General features: G+C 36.1%; 1 protein-coding gene across 1 annotated transcript; it reads left to right on the plus strand.

Moving 5' to 3' along the window:
* The first annotated feature begins 2992 nt into the window (after nt 1-2992).
* On the plus strand, nt 2993-22706 carry LOC113712868 (uncharacterized). Its single transcript, XM_072067390.1, is given in 17 exon segments — nt 2993-3399; nt 4310-5049; nt 7404-9082; nt 10038-10249; nt 10394-11069; nt 11151-11232; nt 12067-12114; nt 12584-12804; nt 15836-16287; nt 16707-16866; nt 16964-17025; nt 17401-17495; nt 18203-18316; nt 19195-19260; nt 19655-19752; nt 20563-21002; nt 21499-22706. Coding segments are annotated over 17 exon segments (6543 nt in total). The 5' UTR covers nt 2993-3065; the 3' UTR covers nt 22563-22706.
* The last annotated feature ends 862 nt before the right edge of the window (nt 22707-23568 follow it).

The raw sequence follows: 23568 nt of genomic DNA on the forward strand, positions 1-23568 counted from the left end.
AAGAAAAGAAAAATAAAATTTAAAGTTTTTCACCAACTTTCTAAACATCCAAATACATAAAGGTTTTTTCTATAAATTTTACTTCAAGTTACAATAAAAATTTAAACAAACTATCAAAAATATACCATTCAAGTGAAGCTAAAATTCAGTCAGAAGACTTACCGTGGATTGCCCTTTTCCATCCCCCGGGTGTTGTTGCTCCGCAACTTATTTTGATTATTCCAGTAGGGGGAAAAAGGGATCTTTCAGTCAGCCAAATAATTGGACCTTAACAGATTTTATGATTAAAATGAAATTCATCTAGAGTGGAGAATATTTTTAAGGATGTTTGGTCCCTGTGATACTCATAAGTCATACCTATTGTTTGGTAGTATATTACTATGGAAATCATTTAATAGGAAATATTAGATATTGCCCCTATTAGTATTATTTCTCTGTTATTGTTCTAGTTTCGAATTAATTAACTTTTTAATAGAATGAAATCGATTCCAAGCAGGGTGAAAGCCACCCGAACAAAATAGACCCATAGTAGTGGCGTTTATGATTTGCGTTCCAATTCCAACGCCAGAACATAAACCGCACCTCTTTAGTTTTTTTTAGGGAAAATGACATGTTTCATCCTCACATTTCGTAAAAATATTTTTTTCGTCCCTTACATTTAAAACGAAGCAAATTGGTCGTTCACACTTAAAAACCCAAGCTTTTACATCCTAAAAATAAACTCTTAATTGTGAATCAAACCATCTAACAATCCAGTTATAAATTTTGGGGGTAGAATTAGTAGATCACTTGCAAAAACATATTTCCAACAAATAAATTAAAGCAATTAAACAATCTTAAAAACCCATTTGTTTCTTCAAAAGAACGAAATAGTGCTAAAACTCTCAAGCACTAAACCATGAGTATAAATTTCATATTTATTAACCCGAAACTTATAGCTCGAAATCGGAAAATATTACAAATTAAATGAGTTGAATTCGAACTTGTGAAAGCTCGGCTCATTATGTCCCATTGACAGGCCTAATCATCTTGTGGACCCTTGTGTTAATTGATGCAACTTGTTCACAGTGGCGGAGTTAGGAATTGCAATTAGAGGGGGCGAGTCTCTGTTATTTGAATCAAATCCAAATAACTTTCAAACATTATTGTTTGGATCCTTGAGAGGGGGCAAAGTGAAAATTTTTATCAATATTTTGGGGGGGCAAAACAATATAATAAAAATTTTTTTACTTAGAAATTTTTTTTATAACAATTGGAGGGGGGGCAAAGTGAAATTTTTTATCAATATTTGGGGGGGCAAAACAATATAATAAAAAATTTTTTACTTCGAAATTTTTTTTTTAACAATTGGAGGGGGGGCGGTTGCCCCCCCTGGCCCCCCCCTTCCCTCCGCCCCTGCTTGTTCATCCGCTTGCACACTTTTCTCACTTCTTTTTGACCGTCTATATGCACTAACATCTACAACAAATTGGGAGACTCTTAGACACCTTATTAGCGACTCTTGAGAGCAATTAGGAGCAAAGTAGCTAAACTTTTTTGTATAAAAACACCTAGATATTTAGGAAATTTTCCAACATTTTCATAGCAAGATTTGTAGTAGAAATTCTATCGTACTTGAAAGATTTGGAGACAGAGGAGTAAGAGGAGCATGGAGGAGCTTTATCACTGCATTTGAAATAAGAGCTCTTCATTTTTAACTCTTTACTTCTTTACGTTCATTTATCATCTTGTTGCAAGAGAAATAAATGCTTGTACTTGTTCAAATCTATTCATAGTTAAACTACTTTCTCATAAAATTGAGATGGATGTATTTGTATCAGGATTTGCAATGATTATGGTTGATTGTTGCTAATTATTGCACTTGTTATTTCATGTATTCATGTTTTATATTTGTGATTACTTGATCGCTAATTGCAAACCATCTAAAGCAAACCATCTAATGTATTGTTAGGAGCAATGAAAATTATTTTCAATAATAGATTTGGATTCATAAACCCCAAAGAGTATACTTTCGAAAGTAGAGATATATTTAGGTGAATTTTTAAATAGTAATTTCACACATCTTAACGATCTTGTATCTAATTATTCAACCATGAAAACGGGTAAGTGATAGATATATGCATACTTGATTCACCGGTGAAATTGGGTTTAAAACACACTAGAACATTACTCCTTGGTAAAATATTAGTTAATAGTTTCAATCAACTTAATCATTTCGAATCTAGAGCAAATAGAGAAGTCAAAAACCTTAGGAAGTGTCTTTTATTGATCCTCAATTGTTGTTTCTTTTCATCTCAACAAGTATACTTTCTTGTATAACTTTACCTAATTTTTAGTTGTTCAGATAATAAAAGAATAAGTTTACAAGATTTAATAACTGCAATTGTTCCTTATAGAATCGATCATAACTCGTTTTGACTTGTATATTTGCATACTTGCACAGAATGATAAATATTTATTACTTGATAATTATTACTTGACATACAAGTACAAATGCACAATCAGTATATATGATTCAGTATGGCAATAAGGGTAAAGAAGTAAATTGATTTACAAAGGAAAAAACTATTTGTATACAAATTGTATTTGGATGGTGCTTATTTGTCCAAAAATTATTTGCATGAATCATTAGTATATCTTCCAAATTATTTTTTTATATTTTTAATCAATTTTTTATTTTATATACACCACATCACAACAATCATTATAATAATTATTTGAAATAATATTTCAAATACTCTATTGACGATAATCTTTATTCCAAATATCCCGGGGAGTGTTTGGATACACACATTATTCCAAATAATATTTCGCTTGCATCATAAACACATTTTCCAACCCACCTTTTTATATTCCCAAACAACTTTTTATCTCACATACATCATATCACAAAAAGTGCTACAGTAATTATTCCAAATAATATTTCAAATAATACCCTATCCAAACAATTAATTTGGTGATAATCTCAGATTCGGAGCCCCAAGTCCAGAACCCGTATTAATCTTCTAATAGCAGGCTGAGCTCTCTCTCTCTCTCTCTCTCTCTCACATTCATTCTGCGCCACCATGACTTCGGCTGAGCAGCCGCTGAAGAAGCGGAAGATATTCGAACAATTTAAACAATCATCACCGTCACCGCCACCTCCACCTCCACCTCCACCTGCACCACCGTCACTACCAGCACCACCACAACAACAACATCCGCCACCGCCAGGAACGCCGCCAGCTCAGCCTCTAACGCAGGAAGAAATTTTCCGAAGACAAGGAAACCTCGAAGAAATTCGTAAAGTCTACAATTGCCTCAAGCAAATCAAATGCTGCATCGCCCAAGAGGAGCAGGAGCCCCGTCACTTGCCCGAACTAGAACAAGCTTATCTCTATCTCATCACTGCTTCCCGAGGTTAGGAATAAAGTTGATCATTACTATTTAGCCCCTCTTATTTTGAGAACTCTACGTTTTTATACCTAAGTTTCTGTTTGCTAATTTTCTTGTTCGGTTTTAAACGCGGATGTTATATTGGAAAGGAATTTATGCTAACTAAGTTTAGGGTATTTTGTATTTGGAATAACCGGAGCCAATTTCGCATTGAGTTAAAATTCATTTATTATCTCCTGAAGGTTCGATCTGTTAAGCGTTGGAACATAGAAGGAATTGTAAGAACTGAGGAAAAAATGTGGTAGAAGTGGAGAGAGAGGTGTTGAAAATGAAATCCTACTTAACCTCATATGACTCAAGCTAATTTTTCACTTTAGGCTCCGCTTAGGCAAAACCAGCCTAATTCAAACCAACACTATATGTTTATGCTTTTTTTTTTTTAAATTCTTTTGACGAGCTCAAAGTTGTGTTTGAGCTTAGATTCGTTACTTTTTCTGCTGGTTAAAACGAGTTTTTATTGAGTCAAGCAGGAGTATAGCACGAATAGCTTGATTGGCTCGTAAAAATATTTGAGTAGCATGCCTATCAGTCTCCCTCAGCTTGAGAAGTAAATAAATTTGCTTGAGCGTGGCTTTCATTGCTTGAAAAAGCAATCCCGAATAAGCTGTTGCAGAGGCAAGTAGCTTGATCGGTGTTTCAGAATAAGCTCTTATTGAGCTAAGTAGCAGAGTTCAATATCATGCCAAGTGGTCTAACAATAAAGTGGCTGAATATGTGCAGCATTTAAATATATATGCATGATGGTCTAACATCAAAGTTGCTCTTATGTTTTTAGTTGAGTCCTACCAAACAAAAAAAAAGTACGTTTCTCTGTGAGGTTTTGGCAGGAAGGTAGTTTACATTAACTTTGAGAATTATTAATGCTGACTTTCAGGCTGTACAAGTGTACAACGTATAGTAGCTGATTTGATTCCCAGATATGCATCATATTGTCCTACTGCACTTGAGGCAGCAGTAAAGGTTGTTATTAATATGCACAACTGCAGCTTGGCATTGATAAGCAATGGGGAGGATTTTGACGGTGTTGCATTTGAAACTGCCGAAGCCTGTATTTTTGGTCTGGTTGATATCTGCGGAGCTGCTGCAAAGGAAGCACCAACATCATCGGTTATTCAAGGCATTTGTTCGGCAGTTTTTCTGAGTGTGTTTACTTTCTTCATATCTTCTTTTGAGGGGAAGGATATTTTTCAAATTATTGACAAGGAATCTCTAATGATCCAAGATGCCAAAGAATTCACTTCTGAGTTCAAGGAAAAGTTTTTGGATGAAGGAGATTCAAAATTGTTGAAATTACTTAAATTTCGTGCTGTAAGTTTCCTCAGGTTATTCTTTAGTTGCCCAAAACATTCACTTTCAGCATGCTTTGAGCTCTTCGACTCTACTGCGACAGATGCAACAAACATGGGAGGACATTACTTTCTTCGTCAACTGACAAACAGGCTTGATGATGCTGTTTCTTATAATTTGACTCGTGAAAGTGATGATGAAAAGCCATCTCTAAGTTCCTTGGGAAAAATTTGTCAAGGCAACAATGTTGGTCCCTATCGACACTTAGAAAGCAACCTTGTTCCCAGAAATGTTTCTCCAGTTTCCAGGAACTGCATACTAAACCTGGTGAGTTTTTAGTGTTGCTTTAGATTGTTGATTTGGTACCAATATTATGTTGAATTCTGGTATGTTCTCTTTTCCCCCTTTTGTGCAAAACTTAGATTTGCTTGAGTCATGTCTGTGAACAACATTGAAGCCTTTTTACAACCTGAGATCAAGAGATATTGTTTGTATCCATATTCGTTAGGATTGGTAGGGAGAGAGCAGGGGATGGAACGTGCCCATTAGAATCTATGGATGGCTTTCCATATCTATTCCTGATTCTGGAGATATAAAATTACCCTTTTGCATTGGTTATCCAAGCAAAGTCACCACTAGTTTGAGGGCTATAATTACTTGACAGACTTGCACATTCAAGGTATTGAAAGACTTATATAAGACAATATCAAGAGGACTTTCAGGCTTGGTTTCAGGTGCTCTGAAATCTATGTGTAAGGCTAGTTTGACGAACTTCCAAGAGCTGTATTCTGTTTGAATATTTTATTCTTTACTTATTTTGGTTGTTGAAGTATCAATGTTGGCTTATCATATAGCCCAAAAGGAAAAAATTCTGCAAACTGTACCTGAATATCTTCGTTATTATCATTTTATTTGAAAACTACATGGATGGAGCCTTTGTGTGTTGGTTATGGTCTATCTGAGGTGCAGAAAAGAGGAGGACCAACAACAAAATCTGCACAATCGAAGAAAAAATAATAAAACTGAAAAACTGACAAATAAAACAGCAACAGATGACAATGGCAGAAGAAATTCATGGCAAATGAATGGCCTCAAAGTCATCAGTATCAAAGGCAAATTCAGATACATGGAAGATGGAAAGCATGTGGAGATATCTGAAGATATCAACACAGTTACATTTGTATCACATGCAGCCCATGTGTGTTCAAGAGTCATGGTTTTTGTACTTTAATGCTTTAACTTTAATTGTTTCTTTACTTAGTCATAGAATTTTTGGATGAATCATCAAATGACATGACCTGTAGATTGTACATGTTGTAGCAAGTCCCAACTATAAATAAGGGACTCCAGAGTATTGTCAATACAAGTTCAGAGCTACAACCAGGACATGAGTTCAGGAATTCGTAATAAGCAAAAGCAAAAAAAAAAACTTGCAACAGTTAAGTACGCAGCTTTATACCTGACAGGAGCAATATTCAGATTTTGCTGGGTTATGTACAGGATCTTTGAGTGAATTGTGAACTATACTAATGAAGTTGTTTGGAAAGAAAAGGAAGGTGAATTTTATTGATAAGGAAAAAACTTGTATCTATGATACATTGGAGTCCCCTATTTATAGTTGGGATTTATTACAATATACATGTATAATGATTCATCGAATAACTCTATGACTTAGCACAGAAACAATTACACTTCAATATTGAAATCTGAAAATCATGATTTTTGGACACAAATGGGCTGCATGTGCTATGGTAGTAGTTGTACAGATGTCTTTGAGATGTGTCTACGTGCTTTCTATCTTCCTTGCCGTTGTGTTTGTCTTTGATACTGATGACTTTGTGGCCATTCGTTTGTCTTAAAATTTTTCTGCCATTGTCATCTGTTGCTGCCATTGAATTTTGCTGCCAGTGTCATTTGTTGCTGTACCTATACTTCTTGACTTGCCATGTTTTATCTGTCAGTTTTTAATTTTACTATATTTCATTGATTGTGCTGATTTTGTTGCTGATCCTCCTATTAAATAGCTAGAATTCGATGCAGATAGTATGGAAATAGTATGTGGTGGCTGTGGTGGAAGATTACAAAAAAATAGCAATTGATGCAGATAGAGGGTGAATATCATATAAAATTCATAGCAGTGCAGTTATTCTCCTACTTAATGATGGACCAAATTAGATTCAACACTTTAGTAGATGATGTTGATCTTATCATTTGTCCCTAGGCAACTGTTCTGGTATTGTATTAGACAATCACCCTGATAACTATTCCCAGCAGACACTCTTTTATTTATTTTTTTGTGATATAGAGAATATTAAGTTATGCATCTTTGACCTAATTTGTTGATATAAACTTCTACCATGTGCCTGTCTATTTATTTATTTTTAATTTTTTACACTTCTTGTTCTTGTTGTGTATTCTTTGTTCCCCAATTGAATTGCCAAGTTATATTGTCAGATGGTTGGTAAATCAAAATATCTCCTCATGTTTTGGTCTTCAGTTTATGACCATCCATGAAATGATTGATCTAGTCTTTACACACATCCTCATCAAATGCAACTGGTGGAATCCTTTTTTTTTTTTTTAAAAAAAAGTCAAATTAGAATGCCACAATGATAACTGCGACTGTGTTGTCAGTCTATGGTTCTCCTTCTCATGTCCTGTTTCCGACGTTTTCTGTGCAGGTTCTTGGGAAAGACTCATCCCTGAAAAGTTGGATTTTCTCTAGGTACAGAAAGTTACGTGCATCAGTAGCTTCAGAGATTGTTTCAAAAATTACTTCTCTTTTGGATGGAATATTTGAATCTTTCACAGAACAAGTAAATAGAGAAGAAACCCAAGCCGATGATAACGAGAGTGAATGTAGCCAATCCAAGTATGTTAGTCAGTACTTGGTTTCTAGGGAACATAGTCAACCAGAATCATCATCTGAAGTTAGTGGGAAAGATTTTACTTCGATAATTTATGATAAACCTTGTGCAGACAACATGACTAGCAGATTTTCCAGCTCACATTTGAAAAGAAGCAGCTCAGTCGATTACCATTCAAGTGCAAGTCCCTCCATTGATAGTGGAGGGTCAAGGTCCATGGACTTTGATTTTGGGGGCCCAGGAGATTCATCCCATTCTAGGTCTTCTGTTCCAAGAGACTTGTTGAACCGACATATTCCCTCGCCTATCACAAGAACACCGGGGGGCTCAAGGAGTTCACTCCATGGTGTCCAAAGAGAGAAAAGTCAAGTTTTGAGCATGGACGTCTCTTCTCCTATCTTGAGGTCTGTCAGTGAAGCCATGAGTTGTTCTTTTGATTCACCTAAGAATCCTTTGTCACTGGGAAATCCTTCAATGAGTAAAGTGGTTTGGTACTCTGATGGTGACCCGGCAGCCATGGATGTTTTTGCAGCTTCTAAACAGCTTTGGTTGGGTCCTTTAGGTCCTGATGCATCTGAAGGGCTTGTAAGGTCTCAGTTTGAGAAGTTTGGCCCCATAGACCAGTTCATCTATTCTCCATTCAAAGGATTTGCCTTAATAGAGTACAGAAACATTCTTGATGCTTTCAAAGCCAGGGAGAATATGCGAGGACGTTCAACTTGGGGTGCTAGTCTTCAGATAAAGTTTTCAGATACAGGGTCTGGAACTAGGGGGGATATAAATGGGGTTGCTGTTGGTTCAACTTGCCATGTTTACGTTGGTCATGTTTCAAACCGATGGGTCAGGGATGAGGTAATGAATGAAGTCAACAAAGTACTCCATAAGGGACCTCGCATGGCAACTGATCTTATTGGTGAAGGTGCATTGCTGATGGAATTTGATACACATGATGAAGCTACTATTGCCATGGCTCATCTGAGAAAGTGGCGCAAGGAAAGTGGTATCACTCTTCCGCAGTCACATGGAGGTCCTGCTGATGTGATGCATTTCGAAGGAAATAAGTATTATGGTAATAATGTAATTGATGCTCAAGCACCGTCCGAAAAGCCATCTGATGGTTATTTGCCCAGGGTATCACGTTTGTCTTCTATGGTTTCGCAGTTACGAATGAAGTATAATATTCCTCAAAACCTGGCTCATCCTGACACTCATTTATCTGGAAATCATCACATTGCTTCCACAAAAGAACAATTACCAACGAATATTCTCTGGATTAATATCCCCCAAATGAACCCCATTTTTCTCACTGATGATGAAGTATTGGCCCTTTGTAATGTTGCGATCAACAATGTTGGATCTATTGTCAGGTTGACAAGACAAAATATATCTACAGGTTCCTGTTGGTTTGTTGAATGCAACAGCATAGAAACAGCAAGAACTCTTCTAAGCACTCTTCGTGATTGTCCAGAGATATTCTTCCAAATTGAATTCAGGTTAAATTACTGCTGATGCTTCTTTGTTTCAATCATTTTCCTTTTCTGTTGATTGATAATTTCTGTTTCTGCTTTATCCTTGAAACTAGAGTTTTAGGGGTATAGCTCATTCACTTTATACTTTTTTGGGTTAATACAAAGAAAGACAATCTTAAAATAAGAGGCATCTTATTTGTAATGCTGATTTTATTGAGCAAACCGTGTCCTACAACATGTTATCAGTTGGTTTTGAGACTTTCAAGAATTGGTTTAATGGTTTTCGGTTAGAAAATGAAGGAACAAAAGGAAAAAAAAACATAGCCTCAGTTTTGCTGGTGCAGTGAGGCACATTTTATTGATTGCATAGGGATGTTGAAACGAGCTCTTTTAGATTAGATTTTATAATTGGTCACCATAAAAAATGAAGAATAGCAGGCATGTGCAAATTAATTGGGTGGCACTTCATTTTTCCTTGACATATCTATGCATTTGTTGGAGGCATCTCATCCTTTCATGCTTTAATTTGAGGACTGAAGGAAATAAATTCATGTTTTCTGAAACTCATGGGTGCCGTTGCCTTTCAGCATGAAGCAGTTGCTAGACTCGTATTTTGATTAGCCTAAAGCATCATGCTATAGGTCATGCTTTGTATAAAACTAGTGGTATAGGTGCACTCAAAGTTGTGGAAATGTAGGGAATTAATCGAGGAAAAGAAACAAATGGACAGTGAGGCTAAACTTTTTCAAGTGGTGGCACCATTTTACCCATTAGTGTGAGGCTAAAGGAAATACAAAAAGTGACAGAAAAGTTAACTCCAACCCCTTTCTCTGGCTTTGTCAAGTAATAAGATATCGGTCCTGTTGTTATAATATTGGGCGCGAACAGATTATCTTCTACTTATTCTTCTTCCTTCCATCATATATGTATGGTGTCAAACACTAGTCCTAACTGAAGTATGTCCTAATGTTTTCAACAGTCATCCTGGAAAGCTCCAGACCCAGCTCCTGGTAAAGCCTGATGGCAATGCTCTGGAGCTTACATCACCCAGACTAAAGCCAGAAAATCATGGAATCATGAGGCAAGGTGGACATGCATTTCAGTCAAACTGGGCCCATGTTGGTCATTCTGGCAGGCATGAAGTTCGGTCAATAACTCCTGAAGCATTGTTTGTGGATCCTTCTCATGGAGGTAGTTTTTGTTATCTTATAAGTTTATGTGCAGAGGATGGTTGCATATATTGAACAAAAACTACATGTAATCCTTTATTTTCCTTCGTATGCTGGAGAAGAGTAAAATATTTTCAGTGTTTATGTTTTTCTTGTTCGTGCTCAGGGGGTCATGTTGTTTCAAGTTCTGCTGAACAGATGTGGATGTACAGAAAGCCAGAAGCAGAGCTGCATTCTGGACCACGAAGCATTCCACATATATCTGCACCAACTGTTGGGCCTTCTATTGCACCACCACTACCAGTTCAAACGCCTTATTTCCGACCTCTTAATTTTCCACCAAATAGTTCATGGGATGTGCGTGGTTTGAACAACCATATGCCTATTAATCCAATTTCACCTCGTGTAATGCCGAATATTCATCGCAATCCAATTCCGCCACCATTTATACCAGCTTCTGTGACTCCGTTAGCTCAATTTCATGGAAACTCAATGCCTTCATTTGATCAGATGTTTTCTGTTCCTGCAGTTACACCACCTCCCCTCATTGCCCCCTTACCCCCTTCTCAACCCGATGTCCAGCCTCCATTACCTCCATCCCAGCCTCCACCCCCACCTCCACCCCCTTATTCTCAGCCACCTGTCGCTCCTCCTCCGCCTACTTCTCCACCTCCACTTCCACCTTCAGTATCTTCTAGTTCAGAATATGGTAAGCAGTCTAATGTACAACACAAGTGGCAGGGAACCTTGAGCAAAAGTGGTATACATTACTGTACAATTTATGCTCAGAGAGTTGATTCTGATATTTGCAAGTATTCAGATGGGATGGTGGAGCCAACAGAGTACATATCTAATTCCCACTTGATTATTTGGTAAATTGAATTTGAAAGACATCTGAAACTTTCTTATTGCTGTCTGTGCAGATGGCCTATTAAATTAGATATGACAAAGCGCACTGATTTCCGGCATGTCAAAACAACATTTTCCAATACTCCGCCACACAGAGTGAGTTGTTGAACACACTATTCAATTTCTTCTCTCTCCCTCCCTCCCTCTCTCTATCTCTCTCTCACACACACTGGCGCACACATAAACACACACACATTGTGGTAGCGCTGCTGCCTTCTACAATATCTCAGTTCCTAAGCTTTGTCTTGGTCTTGTATGTTAGCCGGGCATCAAAAGTGGGTAGTTTCAATTTGTTTGGCAGATATAAGTGTTTTAAGTATTGAAATCTTTTTGTCTGACTGCTAGAAGATCACAGATGAGGCTGGTACTTTGTTTGCTTTTGTTTCTAAAACTAATTTTTTTAAATGTTCAGGAATTATCTGGAGTTTCCTTTCTAATTGTTGTCACTTTTATTTTGTTTCCTTCTAATGGTTAGTTGATGGAAATAAGGCTGCGCATGCCTAATCACGTCATCTTATCTGAAATTTTTTGAGCTGATTCAAATTAGTGTAGGTCATAAGAATTTGGATTATGGGTAAAAACTCTTTTTTCTATTTCTTTTTCCGTCATTAGTTACTTCACAAATTAGCTTTACAAAGCCGAGTTAACTGGATTTGTAACATGACTTAATTTTATATAATGGCCTTCTCAGCTCACCTTCCTTTCCTCCAAGAGGCTTGAATTGTGTTCCCCATTTTATATTTGCTTCTCTATACATCCTCTTGCAAATATGTATCTTATCCTATGAGATCTGCACAAAGCAAGTTTTTGGCTATTTCTATGATTTCAGTTATTCGAAGTCTTTGTTTCTTTCATCCTTTATCCTGGATATCTTGATTATTTAAGCTGGTGTGAAATGTAACAGTACTATATTTTATAAATGTGATGCAGAGAGAAATATGCTGGTTGCTTCCCTCCTCTCAAGACGACAATAAGGGTGTAAGTTTATCTTTCGCTGCTTTTTAAAATATGGACGTTTAAACCAGGTACACGGGAGCAATGATTTGTACACAATTTACCATGATTTATCGTAAATGCATACCCTTATATTTTTTAACCCCCTTGCTTATGGTAACTTTCTTGATTTTAGCTTTCTAAATAGTTAGTGGAATTAGACAACCCATAAAGTTCTCAATGTGGCAAGGTATTAACGGGTTTTACTGTAAACTCTTCATGCTTGCACATGCCTCTTATTTGGTGGCATCATCTCCTCCAATTTATGCTTAGCTGATGATACTGCATCTTGATGCAAGATGAGATTCTCATTTTGCAGAAGCTTTATGCTATTGTGTCAAATACCTTCGTGGATTCCATTTCTGGTGAAATTTGACTAACTAAATGTAAATTCATTGACTAGTATAAGGGTACTATTCTGTCTGGTCTCACGAATACTTGTATTCTTGTGCAGTTTCAAGATTTTGTAGTATACTTGCAACAAAGGCAATGTGCAGGAGTAATCAAAATCCCAGCCATGAAATCCATGTGGGCAAGGCTTCTTTTCATTCTTCCGTATTCACCCGATGTGTGTTCCATGCTATCTATTGCTCCTAATCCCTCACTTTGCCTTCTTGGTTTGGTCTTGCCTAAAGAAACAAACTTTGAATGGGTTTGACCTGTTGAGTGGTGGAGGTAAGGAAGGAAAAGGAAGATTGACTTCTATTAGGTGACATTTTTCTTACTAGTATATTTCAGATGCCTGATTTCTCCAAGAACTTTGACATTGATTAACTTTTGCATGAAATATCGTAGTTTCATTCAATACCCTGTAAATCGGCATAATTTCTGATAGTCTGGATGAACTCCTTTGCTAGGTAATATCTTCATGAATTTGAAAGCATTAAGTAGTCTGATGTTGATAAAGGTTGCCTATTTTTGGTGCATTGCTAGATATAAAATCTTATGTTCCAAAGTGTTCATATATGTTATCTTATCCAAGCTTAACTTTGCTGGTTCGTAGCTAATCTCTTTGGGGTTTGGATGGGAAAGCAGCTCAAGGAGATGCTATTAAACTTTAAACATCTTGTTTTAAGTTTGTAGAAGTCTGTATATGAATGTGTATCATCCACAAGATGACTAATTTTTCCATCTTTAGCTTTGTGATATGCTCAGCCACAAAGGTTCCACTTTAGATTTCTTTCCCCTGTGCCAGTATGCCAGCATAGATTCCACGTTAGCGAATAATTGATTGATCTCATAGTTTTGTGCTGCGAAAATGATCAAAGGTGTCACAGAATTAAGTAGGTTTTGGGAATGCTTCCTGTAGTTCCCTCAAACTTTAAAATTTGGATGAAATGATTGAAAAACTGATTGAAATTTTATTGCTACCGCAAGAATCAGGTTGTCAACCAAGTTATCCTCACTCTACTGTAATTGGTAGTTGAGAATTTGTTCTCGGTACGTGTAGGTATAGTGAAAGTACCCCGTTAATGTTAAAAATACGGTTCCACAGTCTTTGTTTATAACCTCTTTTGGACGTCAACCTGAACCTAGGATTTGAAGCAGCGTTGGAGTAACAATTGGCTAATAAGTAGTATCTTTTATGGTTAATTGGCCTCTCTCTCATTTTACCATTTCAAAGGTAATTGTAAAATTAAAAATGTTGAAGGAAAATCAAGATAATTTTAAAATTTCTGCACAAATTCTAGGAAAAGGTATTATGATCACACTCATGACGGTGTACTTTGTTCTTGCCAAATGCCCTTATATGCTCCTACCAAAAGAAAAAAAAAAAAAAAAAAAAAAACTTGCATGCGGTACCCACTCCTTTGTCAATCCACCTTTTTTATTTTTATTTTTTAGGGGTTTCAAAAGCCATCTCTCTCCTGCACTAATTTCCAGGTAAAAAATAGGACTAGAGCGAACTTCCAAAGTTTACCTTTTTAAATTACAAAAAAGTTTGAGAAACAAGTTCAAATCCAATATGCTTAAATTCTAGTAAAATTTGGTCCATATGATGAAATACAATCTAAGTTTCATCAAAAGTCATGCGTGAATAAACTAAACAAATTCACTATCAATCAAGATCAAGTTAGTTTCTTTTGTAATAATGTTGTATTTTATGTTAAATGGAATAATAACTAAGCTAAACTCACACACATTTTTAACCTTCATATAAAAAAGGTTTTTTTTTTTTATTGGGTGCTCAAGGGCACACTCATTAGTACACTTAGATCACACTTAATCACACGGATTCACGTATTAACAATTATTATCCTTTGTTGCATTTGTATGTTTTTCCTCATTAGCATTACTTTCCAAAAATATGAACATGCTTTCTCTAGTTAACATTATTTTTCTAAAATATGAATACCTAAAATCTGTTTTCATGAGTATTTAATGGGCACTAGTTAGACAATCTCTACAAAAATTAAACAAATATTTTTTTGAGAACTTTTTATTTTTTTGTAAGTTTTCAGAAAAACTAAAATAAAACAAAAAAAAAAGTTGTTCAGGGGACTTTTTATTTTTTTTTTATGGGATAATTTAGTAATTTCAAACAGCTCTCCTCACGTTTTGAAAATTACACATACCTCCCCTAAAACATAGGTCTAGGTTTCACCTTGATGTAAAACCAAAAAAGTATATGAACGCCCAAAATTGCCTCATCTAAATTTCCTTAATATGAATAATCATTAAAATTTTTAAAAAGTCAATAATAATACACTTGTATACTACCAAAATTATGAGTTTTATTATTTAGCCAATATTTTGATATTTTCCATCTCCATGGTTTTCTACATCCATCCAAATTTTCAAACTCTTATTACTTTTTCTTCTTCTGAACAAATTCTTTGTCTTAGATGTCAAAATCCACCTTCGTAATTCTTACCTTCACAATTCTTACCTCTTTATAGGTTTCTTTCATATATTGCTTACCAAATCATTAGTCATAAAACTCACAATCGTTACCTTTTTTTCACTCAAATGGCCAAGCCCTCAGTTACCAAAATTATTCTAACCCATGCTGTCAACATTTGGGTTGGTCATCCTAAATCAACCCACATTTTTTTTTAAATTGACATAATTTTATTGAGAACAAGTTTGATGTCTATTAAGAGGAACTAGGCAAAACATCAACAAAGTGCAAGTTTGGGGTAGTAGTTTTAGTACAATTTATCAGATTTTACTTTTCTGTAATCCAGTAGTTTTTTTGTGCTCAATGATATGAACAATTGAGTTGTTGATAGTGATCATTGCTTCCATCATCATCAACAACGGTAACATATGTGAGTGATAAAAATGAAGGAAACGTCTATCTTGATTAGCATACTTGAGTGATAGAATGTTATAATTTAATGGTTATGGTTAAAATAGTTTGGCCACAATATATGGCTTGGTCAAAAAGAATTGTTTTCCTTTTTTCATTTTCCTTTTTCTGTTCTCTTTTTCCTTTTTTATCAATGGCTTGTCTTTTGAAAAATTATGAAGGTTATTATAGTCATTGTGTATCATTAAGGGAAGTAAGTGTAATATTGAAAACCTCAAGGAGCTCAGTGAAATTGTTAGAAACCTCAGGGGAGGTTTCTGAAATTAGCCCCTTTTTTATTTGTAGATTGGTCAAGGTGGCGACTGCTGCTTATATATATTTTGCTGGCGACTGCGAGTATTCAGTACCGAATCCCTTCTCTGCTGTCTCCCCTTTCTCTGAATTTGCTCACAGAAAAATGTCGAATAGATTCGGCAATCAGAATTACAGGAATGAAAGTAACAAAAAGGGATTTCATAAAACTCAAAAGCAATTTATTCCTAAGAAAGAATCATCTGCAGATCAAACCTTCTCCAATTCTTTAAGACAATCCTTTTCCCGCCAATCCGATGCAACATCCAGCGCCGCTGCTGCCGGCCGAAGTGGAGGTGGCGGTGCAACGGCGGCTTCTGGGAGTAGAAAGGTTAAGATGGGGGAGAATGGGAACTGGGTTTCTGAAAATAGTACTACTGGAATTCAGACTGGCAATTATGTTAATTACTTGCCCCAAGATGAGGCGGTGGCATCTGGGCTAGGGGCTGATAAGGGTGGAGTGGACCCTGTGGAGTCTCAGCGGGTGGTGGATCTTCTGAACAGGGAGTTGTCTCGGTTGCTCAAACTGAAGCCCAGAGATTTTTGGAAAGAGGGTTACCATTTTGTCTTTCTTCAAAAAAAATTTTTTGTTTTCTGCTAGTAAACAGTTTGCATTTTGTTTTAATTAGTTCATTTTGAATTGAGAAGAGTCTTATTAAATGGTGATAAATATGTAGGATGAAAAACTATTGCCTTAGAATGAAGGAGCCGGCAGGGTTCCCTTTGTGCTAATAGTGACAAATTCAATCTTCTTTCAAGGTTTAGCTTTGTACATTTTTGACAAATTACAATGCCAATTGAAAGAGTATTTTCAGCAATAAGGTCAAGGAATTGTGAAATGCTGTTGGAATTTGTTATGGAATTAGTATATTAGTCATATAACTAGAAATTATTGGCATGCCACATATGAATAATTACTTATGCTAAGCGTGCTCGTAATGATGTTGACCCCTTTCCATTTTGTTTTTCACAGTGGCCAGCGACACCTCTCTGCATGCTTTTCTAGAAAGCTTCTTGAAGTACAAGAGCAGATGGTATGATTTCCCATATCGTGGAGCCAAGGGTATAGTTGCTGGAGTCATTGTTGGGGAGTTTGAGCTGTGTCGCCGTGTATTTATGGTCTTGTATAGAATGTGAGTTTTGAATGCTGTAGTTAAATTTCTATGATAGGTTTCATTCTGTGAGGTGGAGATTTTTAGATTTGATTGATTTGGATATCGTACCATCCAGATCTTCAAATCGGGATCCTGGTGCTAAGACAGCAGATAGTCTCAGTTCAAAAGATCATGCAGGTATGTGGTTCTGTAAGAAGCATTTGCAAATGATATGTTGCCCTAGTTGTTGGATACGAATGTGCTGCTGGTGACTTAGAGAAAACCCACCCCCCCTCCCCAAAAAAAAAAATTATAGCATGCTGTTCTATATGCATACTGGAAGGTAGATTCTTTTGCCTTCCAATGCATCACACGCTATTTGGTAGTTAAGAGAGCATGTCTTGGTATTTTTCCTCCTGTTTGTGATTTGTTCTCCATTGATTGTTGAGATATATAAATGTGCTATATAGGCACTGAAAACACTGAGCTGCAGAGTTTTCAAGTGGTAGTTTTATATTTTGACATATGCTGGACTTCTTTGGAATGCACTTTGTTCACTAATTCCATTTGTAGTTCTTCTGCAGGACAAGAAGCTGCTTGACTTGCCAAAGTTACTAGATATCTGTGCCATATATGGTCATGAGAATGAAGATCTTACCAGATTATTGGTAAGTGTGTGGGATTAAACTGGTATACAATTTTGTTTCTTCACAATCCTTTGCTATTGTGCTTCTGTCTGTTACATCATACAGGGTATAAATCATTCTGACAACTCAGTCTTCTTCTTCTTCTCTTCTGGTTTTGCCAAATTTGGAAAACTGCTGGGTTTTTTTTTTCTTATGAAGTATTTTTGTGTTTTGGGTATTTATTTACATGATATTGGATGCTTTTAATGGTTCTGTATCTCTGTGTCATCATCATCATTTAGCATAAAGCATGCCTAATGTCATTCTTTGTAATTGGACTCTAGTTACTGTGTTTTTTGTTTATTGGTTTCTGGGCTACCCTCATTTGTTTTGCTGGTTAGCTATATGCTATTTCTTCCTTGCTGAAAATGTCTTTTTAATCTGTACCATGCTGTATGTAGTGTTTGTTCAAATACTCAGCCTTTCATATCGTTTTAATTAGATTTCCCTATAATATCATTAGCTGAATTTATTGGTTTTTTTCTGTAAAAAAACACATTTGCTGGTTGAATTTCTGGTTTTAGTTTGTTATTTGCATCTTGCATCAATGAGTTTTCGGTATATTGATATTAAAATCTTACAACTAATGTTGTGCCTGCAAACATGTTGAAAAAGGCCTGTGGTGTATGAGTTGGTAGCTCTTTCCCTATTTCCTCTCTCATGTTGCTGTGTTTAATGATGTTCTTCAGGTTGTGAATGCAATAAAAGCTCAGTGGTGGATGCATGATAAGTTTACAGCAGTTTTGTCACATTTTCTGACCCTCATCCAGACAATGTATCAACGTTGTAGCTCATCTTTAGAGGTGGTCTTTCTTCTTCTGTTTGCGTTTATATGTTTCCTGGAAGGTGGAGTAGATGCTAAGAACAATACATTTTTTATGACACTATTATGACAAAACATTTTCATTAAATTTTTTCAATCTGCTTTTTGGTTGAGCTTAGACTTATAACAGATGTTTTTTCCCAGGACCTGGTTTAATTTTTCTCCATCTTTGCATGGTTCTTTATTGGTTATGAACATTATATTTAGCAAAAGCATCTTATATGATGTGCCTGTTGTATACTTGCTCATAGCCGGGCATGGTTGTGCAAAGGCACAACATATGCCCATTGCCACATGCACATAGTTGCACAACATATGCCCATTGCCACATGCACATAGTTGCACAACATATGCCCATTGCCACATGCACATAGTGTATGGTGAATCATGATTTTCATCTGCATTTAGTTGACATTTTAGGTGACAGGAGAAAATTATGATTCTCATAAGAGTGGTGAAGTCATATGTATTTCTCATCTGTATGCATATGTTATATTTTTATTCAGCGCTGGGTAGTGTTTAGTATAATGTGATTAGCTGGTGGAGTTAAAATTGGTATCTGAAAGTTTAGGATCTAAAGGTGATAATCCCATTTGGATTGTTAGTTTAAGTGTCAATTAGATGCCCTTATTGGTCCTCAAAGTGCTTCAATTTTTTTTCTACTGAATTCTAGGCAACCAGCTGGATTGGATTTTTAAAGTTTATTTCCTAAATCAAAGTTGTTGAAGGACTGTACAATGTGATGGAGACAATGAAAAATTTTATTCTAGCAAAGTTTTTCTTGTTTACCTAATTTGTGAGTAATTTGTGTTGAAGAGTTATGCTATGTATTTGATGCGGATGCATGTCCATTTGCAGGTCCTCTTTGCCTCAGGTAACTTACAGGATCAACCAGTTAGTCGGCTTCGTGCAGACTACTTAGAGGTAGCTTTTTCTTCATTTCTTCATAGATTTTTAGGGTAGTTCTCTTCCAATACCCTCCACTCCCTGCCAACAACACCCTTTTTGCTGTACAAGTAGAAGAAGAAAATTTCTCATTGACAACCCAAACAAAAACAAATGAAGCACTGAGAAATTCCTCCTTTTCCCTTGGGGATTGTAGAATAATTTCATCAGAGCTCTCAGAGAAAAGCATCTTACCATTCTATGAGGACCATCCTCAGTCCTTAAAAGGGTTTAGTTGGTTACCAAAAGCTAATGTATGTTTGCTTCAAATGGGTGGTTATTTTGAAGCTGTCATTGTTTCTCCTCACTTTCTAGAAGTACCAATCTGTCACCACTTTTTAAGAGTTCATCATTGTCTTACTATCATTTGCAGGTTATGGATTTTATAAATGATGCAGTTGTCAATATGGATGCATTTGTTGCTGCATACAAGTATGCGGCTGTCTTCTTCTGTTGTCCTGTTGATATGAGGTATTGCATTCACTCTGGAAGTTCCCCTCGTACAACCATTCAAACATTATAGATGCACTCCATTTCAATTAGACGTACGAGGCTAATGCAATCATAACAATAACCAATGTTTTTGGCACACTCAATGTGTGTCCATATTTTTTGATGTATATGTTATTAGTTAAGTGCGAAAAAAGATTTTTTTTTTTTAATTTTGTGCTAGCAGTTTGAAGGAAGTTTTTAACTTATTCTAAATATCATTAAGACAGAGAAGGGGAAGTAGGTCAGTTAAAATCGAGATGAAGAAGGGTATTTTAGGCATTCTATTAAGTGGCAGAAAATTTTTACACAAATGACTGCTCACACTTCAGAGAGATACTTTTGGGTAACCCATATAGCTAACTGGCTGAATGAACTAGTCAAGGAGACAATTCTGCTTTAGAAACAAATTTGAACATGATAAGAATGACCCCACTAAAGCTTGCTTAAAGTTGCCTCAGCATTTTGCTAGTAGATGCATTACATTTTTTCTCTTTAGACAAAGGTATTTACTGAATGACGTTACATGGCAGGAGGATGAGAAAAAAAATGTTGTGCTTCATTGCAATTTAGTAATATTGTGAACCCACATATTCCCCAATTATCTTGGTTTCAAATTCCCCATCTATGTTGAGCATTAATTAGTCAACCACATTTTAAACCAAGGAAATTACCAGTAGTCATCAACAAGGAAGAAAATAGTTGTTGATAGGTTCAATCATGATGCAGTTTTATGCCTAATTTTTCTATCTGCATGCTTTAAGAAGTCATGTAATTTCCTTCTCCCTGCAGCCATGGAAATGAGGAGCTGCTCACTACTCTTGCAAGACTACATGATTCACTACTGCCATCATTGCAGAGGGGTTTTCACATTATTTTGGCTTCAAGAGATGACGCAATACAGGAAACATCTGGTGACATGCTTTCAGATATTTTAATCAGTTTGAAGTTGTTGTCCACGAGAATAGTAAAATTTGGTTGGAAACTACTGTATTTCTGTTATTTAAGTGATGAGGCATTTGAAAATAGTTGTCCTTTTCCGGCATCTATGAAGATGTTTCCAGCAAATGTGGATGACCCTATCATAAGGACAGACATTTTGGTACAAACACTAAGAGATATTGGCCAAGAGTTCTCAAGCATAACTGAGGCAGAAAAAAGAGGAACTTTTCTCCAAAATATTGAGAAGGAGCACAAGATCATGAGCAGAGTTGTGTTATTACAAAACACAGGTACAATTCTATGTCTAACGAGGTTTTAGATTAGATGGTTGGCTTCCTCTAGAGTTACGAGACATTATCAGATGACATTAAGAGTTACCTCACTAGAAGGTATATACAAAAATATAGCTATATGTTTCAGGATTTCATGTCAGAGGGTGATTTTTGGAAAATTTTAGGAATTGATAGTTAATACTGTTACATGTAGCATATTCAGTTTTATGCATGTGAGAGATTATTGTTGCAATGCAGTGTCTGTTATATTCCCAGAGAAGGATGACATAGTTTCATGGAAGACCTTACCATAGACAGAGATAAACATGCCCCCCTCTCTCTCTCTCTCTCTCCGCTGGTGTTTGAAAATCATTAAGCAATTCCCGGAGGTCTCTCACGAAATATATCAATTTTGTTGTTTCCAATGCTTGTTTTTCATGGTAGTGTGCATAAACATCTTACCAAACGCAGCATGTTTTGAGACTTCAACTGTTTTTTCCCCTTTCTTTTGCAGGATGGATGTCTTTGGACGATGATCAGAAGCAGTTTCTTTCTGGTATCCTTAAGCATCCACTGGAAACCAATGCAAATGACGCATCGCACACAGCATCTTCAGGAACAGTTGGTAGCGTGCAGACTGATGAAGACAATGCAATTTTGGAGTCAAAAATCAGTCAAATAAAAGATTTGTTCCCAGACTATGGCAAAGGGTTCTTAGTTGCTTGTCTTGAAGTATATAACCACAATCCAGAAGAAGTGATTCAGAGGATCCTGGAGGGAACCCTTCATGAAGATCTTCAATCCCTGGACATATCATTGGAGCAAAGTCCAGTAAGAAAATCAGCTGTGTCTGCAAGCACGATGGGCAAGGGAAAAGGTAAACTGGTAGAATCTGCAACCCCCATGAGTCAACTTGTAGCCTATCAACCTGAGGGTCCATCAATTTCATCTTCCTCATCTTCTATAGGAAGGTATATCAGGAAGACTGCTACTGACTTACCGGAGACGGAGACCCTGGATTGCAGGGATGAGAAGTACATAGAAAAAACTTCCGCTCTTGTTTCACAACTAGAGTATGAAGATGAATATGATGATTCTTTTGATGATCTGGGCCTTAGTGTTGGTGATTCAGGGTTGGAGGAGACTGAGATTTTGGGTGACAAATTAGCTTCTGATAAGGGAAAAGCAAGGGCGGCTGATAATGATAGCTCAGCTCCAAACACTACCTCAAAATGGAACTCTCGTAAAAAGCCCCAGTTTTATGTCAAGGATGGTAAGAACTACAGCTATAAAGTGGAAGGTTCTATCGCCGTTGCTAATTATAATGAGGCCAACCTAGTCAATCAAGTCCAGAAGGAAACTATCCTTGGTCTTGGACGTGGCGGGAATATTCCATTGGGTGCAGTTAGAAGGTTGGCTGAGTCTAATGAGGAAACTGATGTCGGACCTGATAGTAATGAAGGTGCAGGAAGAGGGGGTAGGGGGAATTTCAGGGGCAGAGGAAGGAGAGGTGGTGGAAGAAGCCATTACCGAAAAGATCAAGCTATGAGGAAGCATTTTTCTGGAATAATGAATTGATTCGTACAACTATACCCTCTTTTCTGTGATACTAATATAAGATCTCGTTGTATAGTTAATTGTACAGAAGATAAAATTTTCTTTAGTGAGGGAAAATTTCATATTTTACAGGAACAATAGCATACTGATTCTGGTGTTTTGAGACTGGTTGCGCGGAAGTTACTGCATCTGGTACTGGGTTAATAACAACATGCACCCGTGAGAAATACATAATTTTTATTTTACCCCGTGCATTGTCCAATTGCATCAATACGACTTTTTTTCCCCCCAATATGATGCACTTCACTTAGTAAACCAGTTTGACTTTGTTTTCATAATTTAAGTCCATTAAAGACATTCACAATGGTTTACACCCTTTAGAGCATCCACAATGCTATTACACTTTGTGGAGTGTAATCCATATGCCACGTCAGTATTCCACTTTCTCCTCTTTTATTACACTTTCACTCACAATGGATTACACTCCACAAGGTGTAATAGCATGGGTCCACAATTAATCAAATATTTATTTTAATAATGCATAACTCATATCCCATAAATAAATAAAGTAATTTTTAAAACTAATTTTGTTATTTTTAAAAAATAAAGTACTAACTTTCGTTAAATTTTGTACATTTTGAATTTTTTTATTTTCTAAAAATGATATTATTAATTTTTAAGTTTGAATAATACATCTTTTTCTATGTTTCAAAAATAATATATTGTTATTTTTTAAAAAATAATTATGTAGGAAATTAAACAAATATTTGATACTTCAAATGCGAAGATATCATAATAATCCATACTTAATTAATAATTCGGAATGTAATTAGTTGAACTCCATAACATAATATTACATAAGTTAAATCAAATAAAATACAAATAATAACAAAATGAATACTAGTTTTCATTGTCATTGCCTTCGAATCGTTGGAAATGCTGGAATTTTACCGTTGCCATAGGCCCACATTTTGAGAATTACACGCATCATACATGTGATGCGTGTAATCTCCATGACACGGCTCCA

Source organism: Coffea arabica, chromosome 10e (assembly GCF_036785885.1).
Source record: "Coffea arabica cultivar ET-39 chromosome 10e, Coffea Arabica ET-39 HiFi, whole genome shotgun sequence".
NCBI classification, from domain to species: domain Eukaryota; kingdom Viridiplantae; phylum Streptophyta; class Magnoliopsida; order Gentianales; family Rubiaceae; genus Coffea; species Coffea arabica.